Here is a 22,735-nt window from a genome sequence, read left to right as displayed (position 1 = left end):
CGTGGTGATAAGGGAAGTATCATGTGACAGTGTGAGCCATGGACTACGAAAAGAACTCTAAAGCTAGGTATGTAGAGCTACTATTAAAAGATTTCAATTAGGCAAATGTCACACTTTTCATGGTTGGATAAAACTAATACAATGTAAACTGTACACTACTGTGACAGAACTTTATCATTGGCAACCGTTATAGAATACGACGTTTATTGGAGAAACGAGGGCATGAGTATGCTTTTGACAAACAAGGAGAGGTGCCGATAAAGCCATGGATCTACTTATTCAAGCATATTCAAAAGATTAGCTGGAGAGGAATCAACTTTGCAAGTCCTCTTGATGCATATGGGAAGACATATATCTCTCTACCAGTAGCACCTTAATAGTCATTTAGGAGAGCCAAAAATTAAAGAGAACACAATACCATGGTCAATGGTCTCGATATTATATTGACTAAGCAAGATTTTATTTCTTTATATGTCACTTATTTTACCCTTCAATTACTTTTACAAAGACGAGACATATAGTTCTACATTTTATTTATTAATGCGTGACGAGTAAAGGAAGGCGCAGATGCAAATATACGTATATAGGATATTAGGATATATATATAGCATCAACCTGAACAGATTTAAAGAAAGAACGTGAATTATGATGGTTGATGCATCAGCAGATAAGATGAAATAGCTTCTTCAGCTCCTAGCTACTACAATCTCATCACACTTATTGTAATCTTAATAAAGAGTCAATAGAAGAGCTGGATGAGAGAACGCAATGCCGAGATTGGTGAGATGGTGTAGTCTGAGAAACCAGCAGCTACAAAGATACTTTTCCATTCTGCTTCGCTCCTCTCCTTCCCTGGCGCAGGCACCATCATGTGCACATCCAACAGAAGCTGCGTCTCTGTCGTTTCATCATGAATACTTCCATCCTCCTCATTTTCCAATTTCATCACCATTTCAATAATTATCACCTTCCCTCCTTCCTCCTTTGGAGGAATCGCCTTCTTGCAATTTCGCAGTATCCTCACGCAGTCTTCGTGGTTCCAGTCATGCAATATCGACTGCATTATATAGCAGCAGATGATTGATGATTCATTATAAGAAAATTAAGTGGAAGAAGAAAATTAATGATATTGCATGCCTTGAGAATCACTGCGTCTGCAGGGGGGACAAACTCGAACATGTTGCCAGAGATGGCTGCCACCGTTGGGTTTCCCTGCAGCGAACTCACAACGTGCGGGAGATCGAACACGGCGCACTTGATCTGCGGGAAGGCTTCGGCGATGGCGGTGGCCATCACGCCGATCCCTCCTCCAACGTCCACCAGCGATCGCAGGCCCCGGAAGATGTCGTCGCCGTACTGTTTGAGGATCAATTTCGCCATGAAGCTGGCATCGGCGGCCATGCCCAGGTTGAAAGTAACGTTGAACTCGGGGTTGTTTCCGGTCAACTCGAACACTGACTTCCCGTAGAAGAGGTCGAAGACGGTGGGTGGTTCGGCGGCGGAGGTGAACCACCTGCTCAAGCAGTGCCAGGGGTTGACAACTACCGGGTCGAGAATGGTGAGCACGAACGGGGACATGTTGTCTGCTTTGCTGGTCACGAGAAAGGAGGCAGAGATGGGGGTGAGGGCGTAGGCCTCTTCTTCCTCATCGCCGGCAGTGGAGCTGGCGAAGAGCCCGGAGTGGACGAGCAAGCGCATGAGGCGGCGGAATGAGTCGGTTCTTGAAGGGAGAATGGAGAGCTTGGTAAGCAGAACGGAGAGAGGAAGAGGCTGGCCATGTCGATGGATTACGTCGGCGATGCCGAGCTCGACGGCACACCTGAGGGCCATGGAGTTGACGTAGCTGAAGGTGATGTTCCAAAGATGGCCGTGGTCTCGCACTAGCTCAGCCATGGTCACTTCTTGATCGCCATGAATTCCACTTTTATTCATGGATTCCATTTCTCATCAACTATGGATCTGCAAGTTAATGGTTCCTTGCAATCAGTCTTCGTGATGTATAAATAATGATACTCAAACGCCCATGGCATGATGCCATTAGAAAACAATTGCAAATTAGCAGGCAAGTGTTTATATAATGAAGCAAGTTGCACGGAGGAAATATAATGAAGCAAGTTGCAGTATGCATAGTAAATACCTATCGAAAAAATCAAATATGCATGTCAACGGAAGGAATCAGAAACAAAAAGGCATGAACGAGGAGCTGAACAATATGCAGGCTTTTTCTTCTTTCTTTTCAGTTTTTGGTCGTTAGATTTTTCCAGAATATAATCTCGACTGTTGGTTGTGAACAAACAAAAAGGCACCCGCCAACGGCCTGCACCCGATCCAAGTAAAATTAAGATCAAGTTGGTAGTGGATATTATTTTTTTCTAAAATATACTTTGTATGAAGTAAAAGTAATTATAAGAATTAAATAGAAAATTTTGATAGATTTATTTACATATTCTAATTATTTAAGATTGTCAGTTCTATTTTAAATATTATTGTGTATCATATGTAATTAATTAAATTTAATAGGCTGAGTTTTTGCAGTGATTTTTTAAGTATAAATAAGTTTCATAACGTGCTGTGATTCGAGAAGGATTTCATTTGTCATAGGTTTATGTTTTTCACAGGCATAATTCTCTTTTAAAGTTTGACATTTTAATGAATCGCTTATTTGATTTTTATTAATACTCAAATCATTCATATATTTATCAAATCATCCAATTTTTTTTTTTAAAATGATTATATTATAATTTTTAAAATCAGTGTTTCCTTTCTCTGAAAAGTTATTTTTTTTTAAATGATCCGGCAGTAAAGACAGGGGATCCTCTTTGTGGAAAGCCAATAACACGTGGAGGTCAAAAGTTAAAAGGGTCAGCATGAGGTCTATCCGATCGGCCGAACGGGTCCGGGCGGAATCAAAGACAACCCGACGGGGAGTCGGGTTTCCGACGCTCATGGTGAACAGGGTCGTCGGGCCGAGCGGGTAGTCCGCTCGGCCGAGGCGTGAAGAAGCAATACTGTGAAGGAACTGTCTCAGCCGAGCACGCGACCGGGAATCTTCCGGTCGGACCGATACCTATGCCCGGTCGGAAGTAATATACCTGCCGAGCGGCTGGACGCTCGGCGTGGGGAGAGAAGTGACAAAAGGACAAGGGAACATTAGGGAACATCTTCTGACAACAGGCATGTTCGACGACCAAGTCATATGCAGAATCTTACGACGGAAGGTTCTGCTGTCTCATCAGAGAGGTGCTCGGACTGTATCAGTATGGTGTCAAGCATGCTCTGGCAAGCCCATACTAAGGCATGGTAAAGGACATGTGTACGCCTCGGTAGGTGTGCATGAGCCTCCCCACAGCTCTATATAAGAGCCCTCAGACTTCGCCGGAGGTACGCGATCTCGCATCTTTGGAGCCACTTCATCGTTTTCCTCTTGCCTGACTTGAGCGTCGAAGGGTCGTCGCCGGGAACCCCTTCCCGGCTCGACTTCCTTGCAGGTTCGTCGGAGACTCATACGGTCGGTCAGAGATCCACGTCATCATCTGGAAGAGCGCCACGTGCCCAGCGTCCATCGACTCAGCGCTCAGACAGGATCAAATTGGCGTCGTCTGTGGGAATGCACCTGCATCCGAGCGGAAGAGATGGACGAAGCTGGACGACCGCACACCGTGATGCTCTCCCAGGAGGAGCTCGACTCTCTAATCGAGGCAAGAGCAGCTAAGCTCGTGGAGCAACAGAAACAGAAGGCGCAAGCCGAGCGAATGGAGCAACAAGCGACGTCAGCGTCAGGAGGCCGAGAGGAAGCACTGCCTGCCCCGGTTCCATTTCATCGGGCCCTATTCCGTATGCCTCCCGAAGCCGCACCAGCCAACCTTGATCGAGGATCTTCATCCGACGAGGCTCCCCGGCGAGACTACAGAAAAGGCAAGGCTCCCCGAACGGACGCCTCCCCCGAGTGGATCAACCAATAGTTTTCAGAGGCCATCCTGCGGGACCCTCTACCCAAGCATTATGTGCCCCCGGCGATCGGGGAATACAACAGAACCACCGACCCGAATGACCATCTAGGAAAGTTCGACAACACAGCTACACTACATCAATACACGGATGGAGTGAAATGTCGAGTGTTCCTTACCACCCTCTCGGGATCGGCGCAACGATGGTTCCGGAGGCTGCCGGACGAATCCATCACCAGCTTTAAAGAGTTCCGCATCGCTTTTCTCCATCATTTTGCGAGCAGTCGGCGTTACCAGAAGACCAGTGTCAGTCTATTTGCCATCAAGCAAGAGCCCAGGGAGCCGCTCAGAGCTTGCATCCAATGATTCAACCGAGTGGCCATGGATATTCCAACGGCCACCTCAGAAACAATGATGAATGCGTTCACGCAAGGCCTCGTGGACGGTGACTTCTTCCGTTCACTTATTCGAAAGCCGCCCCGAGACTATGATCATATGTTACACCGGGCCAATGAGTACATTAATGTGGAGGAAGCACAGGTAGCCCGAAGAAAAAAAGCTCTAACTGAGCGACTAGCCCCTGCCGAGCGGAAGCCTCTCACTGGTCACCAGCTGCCCAGAGGACCGCGAACCGAAGCAGTCCGCCCTCAACAAGCAAGGTCTCACGCCATCCAAGAAGTAGCCGCCGAGCGGCCCAAACCAAAAAAGAAGGTATGGACCCCTTCCACATCCTGGAGCACACCCCCTTCCCCGTCTCCACCTATAAGGCCGCCGACGAGATGCTCGCCGCGCATTGTACTCTTCTTCGCTGCTCTGCTCTTGGGATTCTCCTCTGCTCCGGCCACGGCGCTGATCCCCTACATGAGAGGGCTGTGGGATGCGATGTTCCCCACCGCCGGCGACTATAAACCCTCCGGCCGGAAGACCGTCGAGCTCCAACGTTAAATATAGAGAGTCGCGCCGGCGACTATAAACCCTCCGGCCGGAAGACCGTCTAGCTCCGACGTTAAATATCGAGAGTCGCACCGGCGACTATAAACTTTCCGGCCGGAAGACCGTCGAGCTCCGACGTTAAATATCGAGAGTCGCGCCGGCGACTATAAACTTTCCGGTCGGAAGACCGTCGAGCTCCGACGTTAAATATCGAGAGTCGCACCGGTGATTATAAACCCTCCGGCCGGAAGACCATCGAGCTCCGACGTTAAATATCGAGAGTCGCACCGGCGACTATAAACTCTCCGGCCGGAAGACTGTCGAGCTCCGACGTTAAATATCGAGAGTCCCATCGGCGACTATAAACCCTCCAGCCGGAAGACCGTCGAGCTCCGACGTTAAATATCGAGAGTCGCACCGGCGACTATAAACTCTCCGGCCGGAAGACCATCGAGCTCCGATGTTAAATATCGAGAGTTGCACCAGCGACTATAAACTCTCCGGCCGGAAGACCGTCGAGCTCCGACGTTAAATATCGAGAGTCACATCGGCGACTATAAACTCTCCGGCCGGAAGACCGTCGAGCTCCGACATTAAATATCGAGAGTCGCGCCGACGACTATAAACTCTCCGGCCGGAAGACCATCGAGCTCCGACGTTAAATATCGAGAGTCGCGCCGGCGACTATAAACCCTCGGCCGGAAGACCGTCGAGCTCCGACGTTAAATATCGAGAGTCGCGCTATAAGACCGTCGAGCTCCGACGTTAAAAATCGAGAGTCGCACCGGCGACTATAAACCCTCCGGTCGGAAGACCGTCGAGCTCCGACGTTAAATATCGAGAGTCGGACCGGCGACTATAAACCCTCCGGCCGGAAGTAATGCTGTTTAGCGATAATTCCAGTTAAAGCTACGCATGTATTCAACTAAGCGGGTCCAGCTGACCAAGTGTGCAAGCGGGCGGGTTACCAAGAGTACCCCGTAAACATTTAGCGAAAATCTCATTTGCGAGACAAGATATATTCAGCCGAGCGACCTAGCTATACAAAATACTTCGTAAAAAATCTCGTTCAAACACAAGAGAGGCGGGATGAGAGGCGAATAACGAGGAGAGGTGAACAAACGTGAACGACGGTAGTTGGTGAGCCGAGCGGACAGCACGCGTATTAATTAGCAAAAGGAAAAAAAGCAAGCAAGAGGAATCAAGGTCGAGCGGCCTAATTACAAAAAGGGAAGTTTTTGGCCGAACGGTCGAATCACATAAAAACTTCTATTCAAGAAAATCATAAAGGTCCTTAGGGATGTTGCTAAGGAGCGCTGCGTAGTCTTGGGCCGGGATGCTGGCGGAGTCAGGGAGTTGACCCTTGGACTTCAGATAGTCCGTCGTGGTGGTGATGGCAAGCTCAAAAGCATTATACATCCGCTCGCGTACTTTTTCTGAGAATTCGACCGAACGGATGTAATTTAGCCTCAAGGCGGCAACCCGGCCTGGCTCAACCTCCTAGTATTCTTTGAGGGCCGCTCGGGAGGCGTCGACAGCTGCCTGGTGTTCTTGCAAGGCAGCCTCAAGCTTCGCCACCTCATCCGATCGGGTCGCCTTCTCGTCGGCCAACTGATCCATCAGCTCCTTAACCCGTTGCTCCAGGCCTCGCACCTCGACGTTCTTCTTCTCCAGATCGGCGATAGCCGTTTTCTTCCGATCGGTGGCCAGGCTTATTTTTCGGTCCAGTGATTTGACCTGTCAATCGAGTTCGGACAGAGTATGGGCCTAGTCGGCCGTTTTCTTTTGCTCATCCGACAACAGATCTTGGGTCTTCTTGAGCTCTTTCTGCAGCTCGGCGTATGAAGGACCCTGGGAGGGTGCGCCGCCCGAACTCCTTAACCTTTTTAACTCTGCGTCCACCATGGCCAGGCGGTTGGAGACGACGATCTCTTCTACCCACCTCTGACATAAACAAGATCATTAATAGCCAATCGGAGAAAGTGCGTAGAAGACTTCAAAGAAAACATACTTACCCCAGTGGCCTGCTGCATATGGCTATTGGCCAGATTGCTGAGTGGAATCATTGCGACACGTGCCCGAGCGTCGGCCCACATTTCGGCTAGGGGCCCCTTCATGGTGATCATGTGCTCGGGCGCGGTTGGCCGATCGGACTCAGGCATCAACTCTTCGGTGGGGAGATGCAGGGAGACCCTGATGGTACGGTGCCGACCGGGAGTCGTCTGGGCGGAAGCTGGGGAAGGATCGGAGGCCGGTGCAGAAAACTGGGACAAAATGGCCAAGCGTTGGACTCGACGGGGAGAGGGCGGAAGAGCGCTGACAGGTATGGCCTCGAGGGGATCCGCGGACGCGCCCAGTTGGGATGGGGTCCGATCGGACGAGATTGCCTCAACTGCTGGGGCTTTGCCGCGAGAATCGGCGGTGGTCCGCTCGGACGGCTGGACCGCGGAAGTGGCCGATCGAAGTGGTGTCTCCGCTCGGCGCCTCTTTTGTCGAAGAGGGCGCTCTTCCTCCTGAGCGGAGCCTCCCTCCCGGACGGAAGGCCCTCGGCTCCGGGAGAGAAGCCTGAGCGGCCGACTCCCCCGCATTCGTTTCGCTCTCTCCTTCGTTAGAGCTGACCGGGGTGATGCCCAGTTGCTCCATCTCTTTGGCAGCTGCGGCCTCGAGCGCCGCCGCTTTCCTCTTCAAAATTCCAGCCATCACGGACTCCATGACAATGTCCGCTGCAAAGAAAAAAGGAGAAAATCAGTTAGCAATCAAGGCGAATGTACAAGTAAAATTCTTACCGAAGCCGCTCGGAAGGGGAGTCCGGATCGGACTCAGGCCAAATATGTACATCACCCCTTCAGGTAAGAACTTATTGATGTCGAACTTCAGACCGGCTAGCATGTTGGCAGCGTGAAGATAGTCCGATCGGGTCTTGAACCTCTTAAGCTCATGGGAGATTGGCGGTCCAACCTGCCACTGGGTTCGGAAGGAGGCCCGTTCGGGAAGACGAAGATAGAAGTAGTACTCTTTCCAATGTTTATTGGAAGAGGGCAGTTTATTAAAGAAGACTAAACCGGGCCGAGCCTGGAACATGCATGTAAGTTCCCAGCTCAGACTGTTTAGGGTAATAAAAATAGTAGAAGACCTCCGGTCGGAGGGGAATGTTGTGGATTTTGAACAAGACAACAACGCCGCATAGAAGGCGGAAGGTGTTAGGGACTAAGCTTCCGAGCGGAATGCCGAAAAAATTACAAACTTCTACGATAAAGGGATGGATTGGAAAGCGCGGACCGGCTATGAACTGGTCGCGGAAAACACAGAAAGCTCCGCGCGGCGGTTTGTGTGGCCGAGCGGAGGGGGAGGGTAAGATAAGTTCAAAATCAGAGGGGATGCCAAAATTGTCCATCAGAATATCGGCGTCGCGCCGATCGAAGCGCGACTCCGTGGTATACCACGGGCCGAGGGCTTGGTCTTGAGGCTAAGAGGAACTGGTCATTGTCCGAACGGATGAAACCACAAAAGGCGAGGAGAGGCAAAGGATAGAAAGAAGAAGACAACGAACAATATAGCAACCAGAGAGCGAGAACTCGGCAAAAAACACGAAGATAACAGAGAAGGGGTAAGGACCTTACAAAGAAGCTGAGGATCGAAAGGAGGAGGCGGGAGATCGCCGGAAACGGAAAAGCGGGATCGCCGGAAGTCTGAAACGCCAAAGGAAGCTGTGGAGCACGAGAAGGCACAAATGCGGCGAGGAGGGGGAGAAGGAGAAGGCTTTATAGGGTTGAGCCCGAACGGCCTCCACCGTCGGATGCAGGTCACGGGAACCGAAGCATGCATCGGGCCGTCCATTTCAAACCGCCTCGGTCTCGTCACCCGCGACGCCGCCGTCGTACGATGACGGCAGCAGCGCCACGTGGCATTCGACCACTGGAGGGCATTTAATGAGCGCCTTCACGAGGCGCAGAGCGCATGCTCGGCCTTAATGTCGAAGATTGGCGCAAATTTCGAAGAGATCCGAGGAATGTTGGCGTTGACTGAGGTCATAGATATCCCCGTGGGGGTCGAGCGGAGGATAGTTTCACAGAGACGCCGTTCGGCGTGACTGGCGGTCCAGTCAGTCGGACTAATCGCCTCCTTCGACTAGACTTGAAGGGGAGGCAAGTGATCCGGCAGTAAGGACGGGGGACCCCCTTTGTGGGGAGCCAATGACACGTGGAGGTCAAAAGTCAAAAGGGTCAGCATGAGGTCCATCCGATCGGCTGAACGGGTCTGGGCGGAATCAAAGACAACCCGACGGGGAGTCAGGTTTCCGACGCTCATGGTGAACAGGGTCGCCGGGCCGAGCGGGTAGTCCGCTCGGCCGAGGCATGAAGAAGCAATACTGTGAAGGAACTGTCTCAGCCGAGCACGCGACCGGGAATCTTCCGGTCGGACCGATACCTATGCCCGGTCAGAAGTAATGTGTCTGTTGAGCGGCTGGACGCTCGGCGCGGGGAGAGAAGAGACAAAAGGACAAGGGGACATTAGGGAACATCTTCTGACAACAGGCATATTCGACGACCAAGTCATACGCATAATCTTACGACGGAAGGTTCTGCTGTTCCATCAGAGAGGTGCTCGGAGTACTGTAGCAGTATGGTGTCAGACATGCTCCTCTAGCAAGCTCATACTAAGGCATGGTAAAGGACACGTGTACGCCTCGGTAGATGTGCATGAGCCTCCCCACAACTCTATATAAGAGTCTTCAGACTTCGCCGGAGGTACGTGATCTCGCATTTTTGGAGCCACTTCATCGTTTTCCTCTTGCCTGACTTGAGCGTCGGAGGGTCGTCGCCGAGAACCCCTTCCTGGCTCGACTTCTTTACAGGTTCACCGGAGACCTATACGATCGGTCAGAAATCCACGTCATCATTTGAAATAGTGTCACGTACCCAATGTCCAATCATAAGACTTCACAACGGATTAATTAACAAAAACGATTTGCACGCAGGAAATATAATAAAGCAAGTTGCAGTGTATATATCGTACATACCTAACGAGTTCTCTTTAAAAGTTCTATTTCATTTGTCATAGGTTTATGTTTTTTCACAGGCAGAGTTCTTTTTTAAAGTTTGGCATTTTAATAAATCGCTTAGTTGATTTTTATTAATACTCAAATCACTCGTATATTTATCAAATCATCCATTTAAAAAAAAATGATTATATTGTAATTTTTAAAAGTAATATTTCCTCTCTCTAAAAAAGTTGTTTTTTCAAGACTTCACAACGGATTAACTATAAGATGAAATTACAATTTGAATCGAATGTAACCGGTCTAAGGTCACGAGTGAATTTAGATAAAAACTCATTGATCTTACTCATGCATATTAAAATCAACTCAAATCAAAATTAATATTACATGGAGATCCGTGATCAATGATTGATATTTCGGTCTCTAATCGAGCACTAAGTGTACTTAGTGATCGATAATTTCAATCGCAATAAGTTTAATCGTTGACGTCATTTAGCAACGAAATTTAATTTTCATCGCTAAAATTAACAACGGGCCCTTAATGTCCATCGCTAAATATAGTGATAGAAATTTATCTTCATCGCTAATATTAGCAACGGAAATAAATATTCGTCGCTAATGCAAAATACTTATTTCTGTTGCTAATTTAGCTAAAGAAAATTTAAATAAATTTTATCACTAATCTCCAATAAATTTTCAACAGAACCTTCTATATTTGACAATACATACTATACATTCAATAACAGTCACATTCAGATCAACAATATTCATATTCATATTGATACATGATATATTCATATTCAAATCCATTACATTCAACTTTCACAAACACATTCAAATCCATTAGGAATCAAACTATCAATAAAGCAACAGAATATCCAATTGAAAGTCTAAAGTTAAAACATCAAATATACATAGTTCAAAAATAATATAATTCAAATCCATTACATCCCAACTTAAATCTTAAAAACTAATACATTCATTATCATCACATCTCACCATCTTATCTTGTAGTAAGTATAATACCATATGTTATTAAAAAAAATAAATACATGATTCAAACTACACTACATTTTCTATTTTAAAATAATCCTACTAATATATGAATCTAAAGTTTAAACTACTTATTAGAAAATATAAAAACTGATTAATACAAGCTCATCATGCTTTAAAAGAATGCATACCTTAATGATATAATATAGTATCAAATATAATTCTTCAAATATTGATCTTTTAGAAAAAAACTCTTTTGAAGAAAGAAAATAAATCCTAATAGAAAAAAAACATTCACAATTCTAAAATCCCTAAACGGACTCAAAATTCAAATATACAAAAGATAAACTTTTTACTAAAAATACCTAAATACCAAAAATAGTTTAAATAACAAGAAAAATGAAAATTACCAAACAAAATAATAAAAAAAATCTTTAGATCCTTCTACTTTAGTCACTCCAGGTTGAAAAAAAACTCATCCTTGAATTTAAAATAATATCAAGTAATAATCCAGAAAGTCGATCATCAAATAGTAACTCGACAATTCTTTGTTATGGATAGATGCATACTAGAGTAGTTTTATTTGGTCCTTATCTTCTAAAGATTGATTCTTCTACTTAATCATTTTTTTTTGTAAGTGGTTTCTAAATCTCTATAGGCAAAATCAGCTTCCTCGATTCCGTTAACTTCATTTGCATTAGTAGGTGCTTCTTCATCAAAGATTTCTTGAAATATATTTCTCATTGCATGCTTCAATGTCATGTAATTGACTCCTTCCTTGTGAATCTTAAATGCTCACCCCTAGGAGTATGGTGCAATGGAAGGGTGTCTAATTATCACCCACATATTTACGGTTCAATTCCCAGTTACGATGCATTTGTAGAGATTTTTCCTTCAAATGAGACACACAATCAAAGGATACTCAGATTATGGACCGCCCACTGCGGTCACTTCCCAATTTATCCTAACGGCCGATGGAAAACTTTACCTGATTTGATTAATTATTTTTTTTAAATGCTCTATTTATATAAGAAACATTGTTCCAATTAGTAAGGGTATGCACATCTTCTAAATATTCAAGATCTTGATCAACATATGGAACAAATAATCTTACAAGAAGTCTGCTTGATCTATTAGATTCAACAATTTCTAGTTCATCAGTAGGTTGTCGTGATTGCAAAGATGATGCCTTATTAAGAATGCAATCTTTGCCAACAGGCCCAAGCTTAACTCTGGATGAGATTGGATGATAATCATCTATGTCACCCTATTACCAATGACTACCAAATGTCAAATTGATCTGCTTGTGGCATATTCATAATACTTTTAATGTTTCTATTGATGACATATGCAGCCTCTTTTAGTATAATGTAGCTAAATTTCACGATTTCTTCACCTTCACAAGGTGTGAAAATTTCTCCTGGATACTCTCTAAAATGGACCATTACATTCCATGGCTTTTCTGTCAAATTAGAGCCATTGTTGGACTGCTACTTGGTTAGAACCTCCAGAGAATGCCAGTTGTATGGATTTACCATGGCCTTGGATTTCTTGGCTGGTGACAGCCCAAAACCAATGATCTTCACATGTAGAAATTCCTCTGAGGAAGTGCCCCTTGTTTTCAATAACGGATTTTAAAGACGGAATATTCCGTCTCAAATTTTCTTTAGAGACAGAAAATTAACTTTCAAAGATAGATTTTTTCGTCTCTAAAATCATGTTTTCTTGTAGTGTATTATATTTAAGAGGTGTTCTAAGACAATCAATTTATATATTGTATCATTTATTGGATAAATAGAATTCATTATTTGAGTGCGCATTATATATATATATATATATATATATATATATATATATATATATATATATATATATAATGAACGGTCAATGCCGTGAGAATCCAGTTAAGCGGACGTGTGTACCCGATTCTGCATTAAGCTTGGCCTGATGCTGAGCTTCCGACGCTCAGAAGACTCAAGCATGGCTCTAGCATGGAGGAACGAGGGTCGAGCGTCCCCCCGCTCGGTCGAACGGGGAATGCAGCCTCGGCCTGGCAGATATGGTTTCTTCGCTTGGCAAGACGGAGCTTGGACAACAGGATGATTGGCCGAGCGGACATCCCGCTCGGCCTGGCCATGGGGTCGCCCGAAAGGCACTAGCCGAGCGGTTCCTCCGCTAGGCCCGGTAAAGGACAAAGGAAGCATTTGGCAATATCCTCTTAGGGACCAGTGTCGTCGCCGACAGGTGGCATGGTTGACGGCATGGTCAGACAGAGAATCGTACGATGGAAGTTTCCACTGTCACGTCAGGGATATGCTCGTGCTATTAAGGTATGGCGTCCAACACGTTTTTTTGACACACTCATTCCAGGTATATTTTGAGGAGCATGTACGCGCCTCTGGGGAACCCTATATAAGGACCCCCAGACTTCAACGGAGGTATGCTCACGTCTTTACTGTAGCTACAGTTTTCACTTCCTCTTTACTCTACTTCTTTCCGTTGAAAATCTTACTTGAGCGTCGGAGGGTCATCGCCGGGGAACCCCCCCCCCCCCTCGGTATTGTGCTTGCAGGTCCACGGCAGCGAGAGATCTACACCTTCAAAGTCTTCGACTAGTCAACAAGAGCGTCATATCCTAGCGTCCATCGACTCAGCTCTTGGACATGATCAAATTTGGCGCCGTATGTGAGAACACACTTGAATCTGAGCTAAGGAGATGGAAGAAGCTGGACGTCAGCACACTGTGACGCTCTCTCAGGAAGAACTCGGGGCGCTCATCCAGGCGAGAGAAGCCAAGATGGTAGAACAACAACAGAAGCTGTTAGCCGATCGGCTAGTGCAACAAGCAACATCGGCGTCTGGAGGCCGAGCGACGACGTTAAACCTATGTCTCCATCGACGGTTGAGTGACGACCATAAACCCCAGTCTTCACCAAATCGTCGAGAGACAACGTTAAACCCATGTCTCCATCGACGGTCGAGCGGCGACCTTAGACCCTAATCTTCACCAAATCGTATAGTGACGACATTAAACTCATGTCTCCATCGACGGTCGAGCGACGACTTTAAACCCCGGTCTTCACCAAATCATCGAGCGGCGATGTTAAACCCATGTCTCTATCGACGGTCAAGCGACAACCTTAAACCCCGGTCTTCACCAAATCATCAAGCGACGACCTTAAACTCCTGCCTTGGAAGATCGTCCAACGGAGACGTTAAAACCTAGAGTCGAGCGGCGACTATAAACCCCGGAGGTACAAGCCTAGCGAATATTTCAATAATGAAAGTACGGTCATAATAGTCGATCGGAACCATACAACCAAATACTTTAGCAAATAGATGGCGTATGAAGAAAGAGCCCAAAAGGATTTCATTGATAATTGGTTACTTCTGAACGGCAGGAGTACATTCAAAACATTCTCTACCGACCCCTCGCTCACTCGATATATTCGAAAGCCTCGTCGGGAATGGACTCAAGGAGTTGGACGCGGTTCACATCTTTATCAGACAAGGCCTCGGAGACATGACCGTTCGCCTTCATTTGGTCGAGCATCGCATCGATCGCCAGCTCAAACGATCGAACGATCCGATCAGTCGTCTTCTCCAGAAATTGGTCTGAGCGAAGGTATTGTTGCTTCAGGACCGCGAAGCAGCCCGACTCGGCCTCCTGATAGGTAGTCAGAGCAGCATGGGAGGCCGCCAGCTCATCTTCAAGGCGCTTCACTCGATCCTGAAGCTCCGCCTCCTTGGCCGAGCAGCTCTCCCGCTTGGCAACCAGGAAGTCCTCTGCCTTCTTCAGCTTCTCGGCCAACTATCGAGCATCCTGGTTTTTCTGCTCCAGGTCGGCGATGGCTCGTTGTTTCCTTTCGGTAGCCAACTCGAGTTTATGATCGTAGGTCTTCAATTGCGCCTCTATCTGGCCCATCCTACTGGCTTGTTCGGCCGACTTCTGCTACTCCTCCGCGAGGAGCTGTTGGGCCTTCTTCAGGTCGGCCTACAGACAGGCGGTCGTTGGCCCCTGGGAGGAGGCTTCTCCAGAAATTTTGAGCTTCTTCAGCTCATCCTCCACTTGTGTCGGCCGCTGGCACATGATAATATTCTACTCCTAGTACTACAAGCAAATATTAGTGCCGAGCGGAGGTAACTTATGAATTGATTGTTGAAAATACTAACCCTGGTGAACATCTTCAGATGGCTATCAGCAAACGCGCCCGGGGGTTTCATCGTCGTTCGGGCCCTCGCTTCCTCCCAGATGCGAGCGAGCCATCCACTAAAATAGACTTGATGCTGGGGAGAGCTGGGTTGGTCGCCTGGCGCAAGAAAGTCCTCCGTCGGCAGGCGAAGAGTGGCGGTGACGGATCATCGCCCGCTCGGCGTCGAGTGAGAAGAAGCGCTCAATCCTGAAGTATGGGCAGGGGGGATTGGAAGGACAGCGGATCGTGTTATCTTTCGCCTAGTTGGTGGCAAGGAAGCGATCGGTTGCACGACGAGCGGCTCCGGTAACTCAGCCACAAACGGAGTCCGATCGGAAGAGGTAGCCTCCACTGTTGCAAGAGCAGTTGGAGACGGGGCACCCCCTGCAGAGGTTTGGGCGGCCGAGGTGACAGAACGGGAAGGCGCGTCCGTCCGACGTCTCTTACGGGAGAGCGGTATTTCATAGCCCGAGGACCCCGAACCCTCAGTGGGGATGACAGGTGGGGCTTCTCGGACCGATCCTGGGTCGGCCGCCCCTTCGGTGCTGGGCGTCCGCTCGGCAGTCCCGTCGCCCGCAGTTGTTGTTTCCCCAGCTATGCCTTCCTGTGAGCCGACAGGGGCCAGGCCGAGCCGTTCCATCTCCTTGGTCATGGCTGCTTCAATCTCGGCCTGCTTGACCTTCATTATCCCAGCTGCTCGGGCACGCATCATGATGTCAGCTGCAAAAGAAGAACATAATCAGTTAAACTCAAAGGAAGAAGGTTGAGAAATTTCATACCTAGGCTGCTCGGGAGCTTCGTTCGGATTGGACTTAGCCCGAATGCGTACATTACACCCTCTGGCAACAGCTTGTGAATGTCGAACTTCAGGCCGGCCAGCATATTAGCAGCATGGAGGTAATCCAGTCGGGTCTTGTATTTCTTCGGATCAAGTTGAGTAGGGAGCCTGACCTGCCACTTGGTCTGGAAGCAGGGTCGCTCGGGAAGTCTCAGGAAGAAGAAGTATTCCTTCCAGTGCTTGTTGGAGGTAGGCATTTTGTCGAAGAAGACTAGACTGATCCGAGATTGGAAAAGGTACATGCCCAGCTCGGATTGCTTGGAATAGTAGAAGTAGTGGAAGACCTGAGGGGTCAGTGGGATGTTGTGCACTCGGAACAACACCACCACGCTGCACAGCAAGCAGAAAGAGTTGGGGACGAGCTGGGCGAGTGGGATACGAAAGTAATTGCAAACTTCGGTTATGAAGGGGTGGATGTGAAACCGAAGACCGGCCATGAACTGATCTCGAAAGAAACAAACTGTGTCGATCGGCGGGTCATTGGGTCGGTCGGACGGGGAGGATAAAATTATTTCATGGTCAGAGGGGATGTCGTAGACGTTTACGAGACTCGCGGCGTCACCCGTGTCAAACAGAGTCTCCATGGTAGTGTACCAGAGATCGAGAGCGGGGTCGAACGGCTGCGAGGAACTCGCCATTGCCGGGAAATGAAAAGGCAGAAGGTTCGACGGAGAAGATGATCGAGAAAAACCAGGTGGAAACGGGAAACAGGAAAGCTATGGAAACTATGCACAAACGGAGATTGGGAAAGGTCGAAAGGCTTACAAAGAGAAAGGCCGCTGGAGGAAGCCGAGAGTCGCCGAAACGCTTGACGCAAACAAAATCGCTGGAGCAAACCCGTCGGAAAGCACGAAGAAAGCATAGACGGGAAGGCGACGCTGAGGCTTTATAAAGATGGGCGCGTCCGACTAGAGTTGTCCGATCTAGGGCCCAGAACTCGGAGCGCGCATCTGGCCGTTGAATTCGAACCGTCAAACGTCTCATCAACAGTTGTCACCTCGGACGTGTGGCGGCTGCGTCGGTGACACGTGGCATCCTCCCATAGGCCAGCATTTAATGGGTGTGGGCGTGTGCTCGGTCTTAATGGGGGTGATTTATGCGTATTCCAAGGAGATTTAGGCGACATCAGCATTGACCGCCCGGCTCGCACCCCGCCGGGAGCGATGAGGAAAAAATATTCAAGTACGAAGGCTTTAAGCGCCGATCGACATAGAAAGATCAGTCTTACACGGGCCGATCGGGATCTAACCAACCCATTGGCTGGTCGGCCAATCGGTCACCAGACTACATGTCCAGTCAGTCAAACTTACAGCCTCCTTCGATTAGACTTGAGGGGGAGGCATGTGATCCGGCGGTACGAGGGGGCCCCCGTCCTGCAGAAAGTCCTGAGCCACGTAGGAGGTCAAAGTCAATGGACAACGCCGTGAGTATCCAGTTGAGCGGCCGTGTGTGTCCAATTCTGCATTACAGCTCGACCTGATGCCGAGCTTCCAACGCTCAAAAGACTCAAGCATGGCTCTAGCAGGGAGGAACGAGGGTCGAGCGACCCCCCGCTCGGTCGAACGGGAACATAGCCTTGGCCTGGCAGATATGGTTTCTTCGCTCGACAAGACGGAGCCGGGACAACAGGATGATTGGCCGAGCGGACATCCCACTTGGCCCCGCCATGGGGTCGCCCGAAAGGCACTAGCCGAGCGATTCCTCCGCTCAGCCCGATAAAGGACAAAGGAAGCAGCTGGCGATATCTTCTTAGGGACCAGTGTCGCCGACAGGTGGCATGGTCGGCGGCATGGTCAGACAGAGAATCGTACAGTGGAAGCTTCCACTGTCACGTCAGGGATATGCTCGTGCTATTAAGGTATGGCGTCAGACACGCTTTTCTGATAATTCCATTCCAGGTATGTTTTGAGGAGCGTGCATGCACCTCTGGGGAGCCCTATATAAGGACCCACAGACTTCGACGGAGGTATGCTCACTTCTTTACTGTAGTTACAGTTTTCGCTTCCTCTTTGCTCTACTTCTTTCCGCCGAAGATCTTACTTGACCGTTGGAGAGTCATCGCCGGGGAATCCCCCCCCCCCCCTCCCGGCTCGACATTGTGCTTGCAAGTCCACGGCAGCGGGAGATCTACACCTTCGAAGTCTTCAACCAGACAACAGGAGCGCTATATCCCCAGCGTCCATCGACTCAGCTCTCGGACAGAATCACTTCAAAAGTCTAAATTTTAAATTTAATAAACTAAAATTTGAAATTTTGATTTCAACACTTGGTTCTAGTTGAAACAATGATCTGTCAATCTCTAGAACTTATCTATGATTTAAAGTCAAAGAATCATTTATGATTTTACTTCCTCTTAATATTTAGCATATCATATCTAAATAATAATTATAACTAGTAACTTAATAAAATAAAATTTATAACAATTTCATTTTTATTCATATTATACTCAATGATGTTTTTTCTTATCTCAGAATCACTAGAATACTCATTCGAGCCCACATTAAAAGTTATGGAGGAGATAAAGGAGGTGGTGCATGGTGGAGTGGGAGGTACTTGTTTGAAGTAGGTTCATCTTATATATTTTTTAAAATATCTTAATATTATTATTTCACCTAATTTATTATTAGAATAATATTTTAGAAACATAATAACCTATTTCAATGATTATTTTTTTTCAACAATTTAATAATAAATAACAAACAAAATTGATAGCAAACAAGCAACATACTTAACTAGTAAAAAAAATATGAATATATGAAAATTTAAAATTAATATTTTTCAAACACTTAATCCCGTAATTGAAAGAGATCTAAAAAGAAAACTTCAACTAAATTAAAAGATATTAGCTGTGGAGTGTTGGCAAAGTGACAACGACGGCATGGCAGCAATAGTTTGTAAGGACAATGATGTTGATGAGAACGATGTGTGATGAAAGATTTTGAGAATAAAATTAGGATTAAAAAAAATTAAAAGGGGATCAAAGAAAAGAAGGGAGAATTATGTATAAACAAAATGGTAGGAGACTCCCAGGCGGAAAAGGAAAAATGGGAGAGAGAAAATAAAATTTATGAAATATTTTATGCCAAAATTTGGGATCTCATATCGCTACGTAAGTAGTTATCAGCTAAATCCATCCGTGAATTATTTTTAGATATTTTTTAATCCGTCCAAATTGGATGGTCTTGCGATCATTTTTAATTAGATTTTTTTTTTGTCCATCCAATTTGGATGGAAAGACTTTCTCTTCCCCTCTTCCTCATGCCCAAATAGTTTTCATTCTTGGCGACGCTGCTAATGATGAGTAGACCATAGCTGAGGGAGGCTAAAAAAAATCTTTTATTTTGTTGTTAAAATTTCTCTTCTCCTTCTACAAATGAGTAATTTTAGATATAATTTTATGATTGAGCTTCAATCGGCCCATTGAATTGCAGTATATATGCTTGCGTAAGGAAGATGATGGATGGGTCCACCAGGAAATATTATTATTTTAAGGTTAAATTTAAGTAAAATAGATAGCACTGTTTCTATCTAATCAATAATTAATTAATTATGATGACTTTGAATAACAGGTACCGAAATCAATTGAAATATGATTTCACATAAATAATAAAATTTATGAGTATATATATTAGGATGGTCCTATAGGATATGCAGTTGATTATACGATCATAATTTTATTAAAATGAGATAAGGGGTTAATCCATCCTTTAGGCTATGTTTACTCAAGAGTGTGGATGAGGAAAGGAAAGGAATCAACTATGGAAAGTTATCTTTGGAGGAAGAGAAAAGAAATGGTGAAGAAATCTTTTCCTTTGCACACTTGTTTACCTTGATAGAGGAAGGTGAATACTTATGATGTAATTTTGTAAATCAAAAAGGGTGCATGCGTCATTTTTTTGGGTACATAGTGTAATTTTATGAGTTAAAAAGGCTACATACGTCATTTTTTTTGGTATATGGTATAATTTTGTGAATGCAAAAGGGGTACATGCGTCATTTTTTTTCCATCCGCTGTTTTCCGTCCGATTTTGAGGTGATCGATTTTGACTCAAAAATTATCCGCGGATGGATTGCGTTACTTTTTCTTCGGAAAATTTTAATGAAGTAAACGACGGAAACTTTTCCACTGTGGAAACTTTTCCTTAATTTTCTTTCCACTCTCCCAAGTAAACATAGTCTTAATTTTGATGATCATCAACTATAAATTGATTCTGCAATTTATCTCCCTTTATAAATGAGAGTGTGAAATTCATCTCGGCAGTGAGTCCAACTCCATCTTTTCTTTATTAATCCAAGTATTTGGATTAATTTCTTCATTGGCCCTGGTATTTTTATTTTATTTTGACTCCTGACTTTTAATATTTCATTCATCAGAGTCATTAGGCTTTGGTTACTTACTTGGGAGGGAAGATAGAAAATTGATAGAAAATGTAGAAATAAGGTTAACCTCCTAATTATTTTGGTCACCAAATATTGATCTCATTAACCAAATGAGTATGAGACCATTGGATGAGGATTTTTATTTTTATTTTTATTTATTAATATTTAGAAGTAAAAAAGAAAAAATTCATATAATTATTTCTTTCAATTTTACATCGATCAACACAAGCGACAAGGATACATAACATACTTACATACACATATATAATTTATCAAACTAAAGTGTTAAAAATTGTTAGGAAGCAAATTAATTAATGAAAGTAGAGGAGCCAAAATGAGAATAGTAGAATTAATATAATTTGTTGAGCATGCAGGTAGGGTTTTGCCACTTGGAGGAAGATGTCCCATCTCCATTTATAGAAATAAGTAGTATAAATACATGTGACGACTACTCCCCCAATGCCTTCTTCCTCCACCACATTTCACAACTAGAGAGGCAAATTTAGGGAGAAGATGGCAAGTGGTGCAGGCCTGCTTGGCAGCCAACAGGATTCACTACCAGGTCCAATTTCTATATATCTTTTTTTCTATCATTGCAATCTCAATATCTAACCTCTTTTTTTTTTTTAATTTTCCTATTAATTATTCCACTTTATCTCACTAATTTTTTTTTTTAAAAAAAAACCATCCTTAATTTTACTTTACTTGTGTTTTTGAAACCTTTGTACTCCTGGTCCTGGAGAATGTAAATATACATTTACTTGAGTTTTTCACTACTACATGTGTGCATATATTGGTACTTAATACACTATATATATGATATGTAGATATTATTCATATTAATCTCATATCATGATTTTGCTACAACTAATGCATGCACCACGCTTTGAGATCATTTTATGCTATTTTGTACCTTCACATTTATGCATTGAGATTATTTTGTTTTGAGCATGCATGAATGAATATGTATAGCATGAAATATAATACTCTTTGTTATTTTGCATTTTTTTTCATGAGATTAATGTATAACAAAGAAATAAAATGGTTAGCTAGCCAAACTCAATATTAATTATTTTGAATGTTTTTTTTTTTTTGCAAGTAGCGTAAATGTGAAGAAATTAGGTTTTATTTTTTAGTAATTTTTTTTTAAGAAAAAAAAGGAAAGATTTAACCACCAACTCTTGTCGTGCGCATGTAAATTTCGTATTCAATCTGGTTCGTAGGATTCTGTGGTCCGCGTCATTGGGCCGTTCGTTGGCGCTCGCCAATCGCGTGCGCATCGTCTTACGTTACGGTCTTTTTTAGATTCCCGAGGACTCGAGTCAACTGCCTTTCCTGCGTTCGACACGTGTCCGATCCGGACGTGGCAACGAGACGGTTCTTTTTTGGGCCGGCGCTTTTTCGCGTGCATGCAGTGGATATGACTATTTAGCCCTAGAAATTTACATACTTTTTAAGTACCTCACAAAGTTATATGAAGAACAAATGAGAATGAAATTTAAAAGTATTCTAGGACATTTCGAGTGGAATTTTGAAAATCAGCCAGAAAGTTATCAACAGTTTTCTTTTAGTATAAATCTGAAGAAGTATAAAATTGTAGGGGTTTTAATGTGAAGTTTATTGATCCTTTCTTCACGCCGTGATGCATTTAAACTGTTTACAGTAGTAACCGGCGCCGGAAGAGGAGGTGATGCCCGGAGTACCGTCGCGGAAATGGAGCCCACCTATGTCATGGGCGGCGGTGGCCAACCGTACCCGCCGCCAGCATCCCAGACTCCAGCCGTGCGGGAGCAGGACCGCTTCATGCCTATCGCAAACGTGATCCGCATCATGCGTCGCGTGCTGCCGGCGCACGCCAAGATCGCCGACGACGCGAAGGAGATGATCCAAGAGTGCGTGTCGGAGTACATCAGCTTCATCACCAGCGAGGCCAACGAGCGGTGCCAGCGCGAGCAGCGCAAGACCGTCACCGCCGACGACGTCCTCTGGGCCATGCGCAAGCTCGGCTTCGACGACTACCTCGAGCCCCTATCCCTCTTCCTCCACCGTTACCGCGAGCTTGAGGCTGGAGGCGCCGCCTCCGACTCCTCCTCCGCCGGCCACCGCGCTCTTCCCGGCCTCCACCTCCCCAAGCACCACCGAAGCGCCGCGGCCCCTGTTCCCGACATGTCTGCCCCCGTTTCTCAGTTCTTCGCCGCTCCTCCTTCTCAGGGATTCCTCATGCCGACGGCGCCACCGCCGGCGCAACCGATCAATCTCATGAGCGACAGCATGGTGGGGTACTTCCTGAACATGTACGGCACCGGCGGCGGAGGAGAAGCAGGGCCCAGCGGCGCCAGCACCGGCAGCGGAGGATACAATTTGCCCAATTTTGAGCACCCGTTTCCACACAAGTAGTCGCCGGCGATGACCTTTGAATCATTGAGTTAATTGTACGGTTAAGGAAGAAGAT

General features: G+C 45.9%; 2 protein-coding genes across 2 annotated transcripts; one reads left to right on the top strand and one right to left on the bottom strand.

Annotated features, from left to right (window-relative positions):
* Nucleotides 1–604: 604 nt before the first annotated feature.
* LOC122039789 (trans-resveratrol di-O-methyltransferase-like) lies at nt 605–2,024 on the bottom strand. The gene is made up of 2 exons (XM_042599233.1): nt 1,138–2,024; nt 605–1,057 (listed from the first exon to the last, which is right to left on the bottom strand). Exons 1-2 carry the CDS (start codon nt 1,939–1,941, stop codon nt 740–742), a joined length of 1,122 nt encoding a protein of 373 aa, XP_042455167.1. The 5' UTR covers nt 1,942–2,024; the 3' UTR covers nt 605–739.
* A 19,929-nt stretch (nt 2,025–21,953) lies between these two features.
* On the top strand, nt 21,954–22,680 carry LOC122043800 (nuclear transcription factor Y subunit B-10-like). Its single transcript, XM_042604377.1, has one exon. The coding sequence runs from the start codon at nt 21,997–21,999 to the stop codon at nt 22,678–22,680; it is 684 nt and encodes a 227-aa protein (XP_042460311.1). The 5' UTR covers nt 21,954–21,996.
* Nucleotides 22,681–22,735: the final 55 nt, after the last annotated feature.

The sequence above is a fragment of the Zingiber officinale genome, chromosome 2A (assembly GCF_018446385.1).
Source record: "Zingiber officinale cultivar Zhangliang chromosome 2A, Zo_v1.1, whole genome shotgun sequence".
Classification (NCBI taxonomy): Eukaryota; Viridiplantae; Streptophyta; class Magnoliopsida; order Zingiberales; family Zingiberaceae; genus Zingiber; species Zingiber officinale.
Note: the sequence above shows the minus strand (reverse complement) of the source record. Positions and strands in the feature narration are given on the sequence as shown.

Coding starts and splice junctions, on each gene's coding strand:
- LOC122043800 (XM_042604377.1), top strand. CDS start 21,997: ATGGAGCCCACCTATGTCATGGGCGGCGGTGGCCAACCGTACCCGCCG.
- LOC122039789 (XM_042599233.1), bottom strand. CDS start 1,941: ATGGAATCCATGAATAAAAGTGGAATTCATGGCGATCAAGAAGTGACC. Junction 1,058..1,137: donor CAGACGCAGTGATTCTCAAG/GCATGCAATATC, acceptor TATATAATGCAG/TCGATATTGCATGACTGGAA.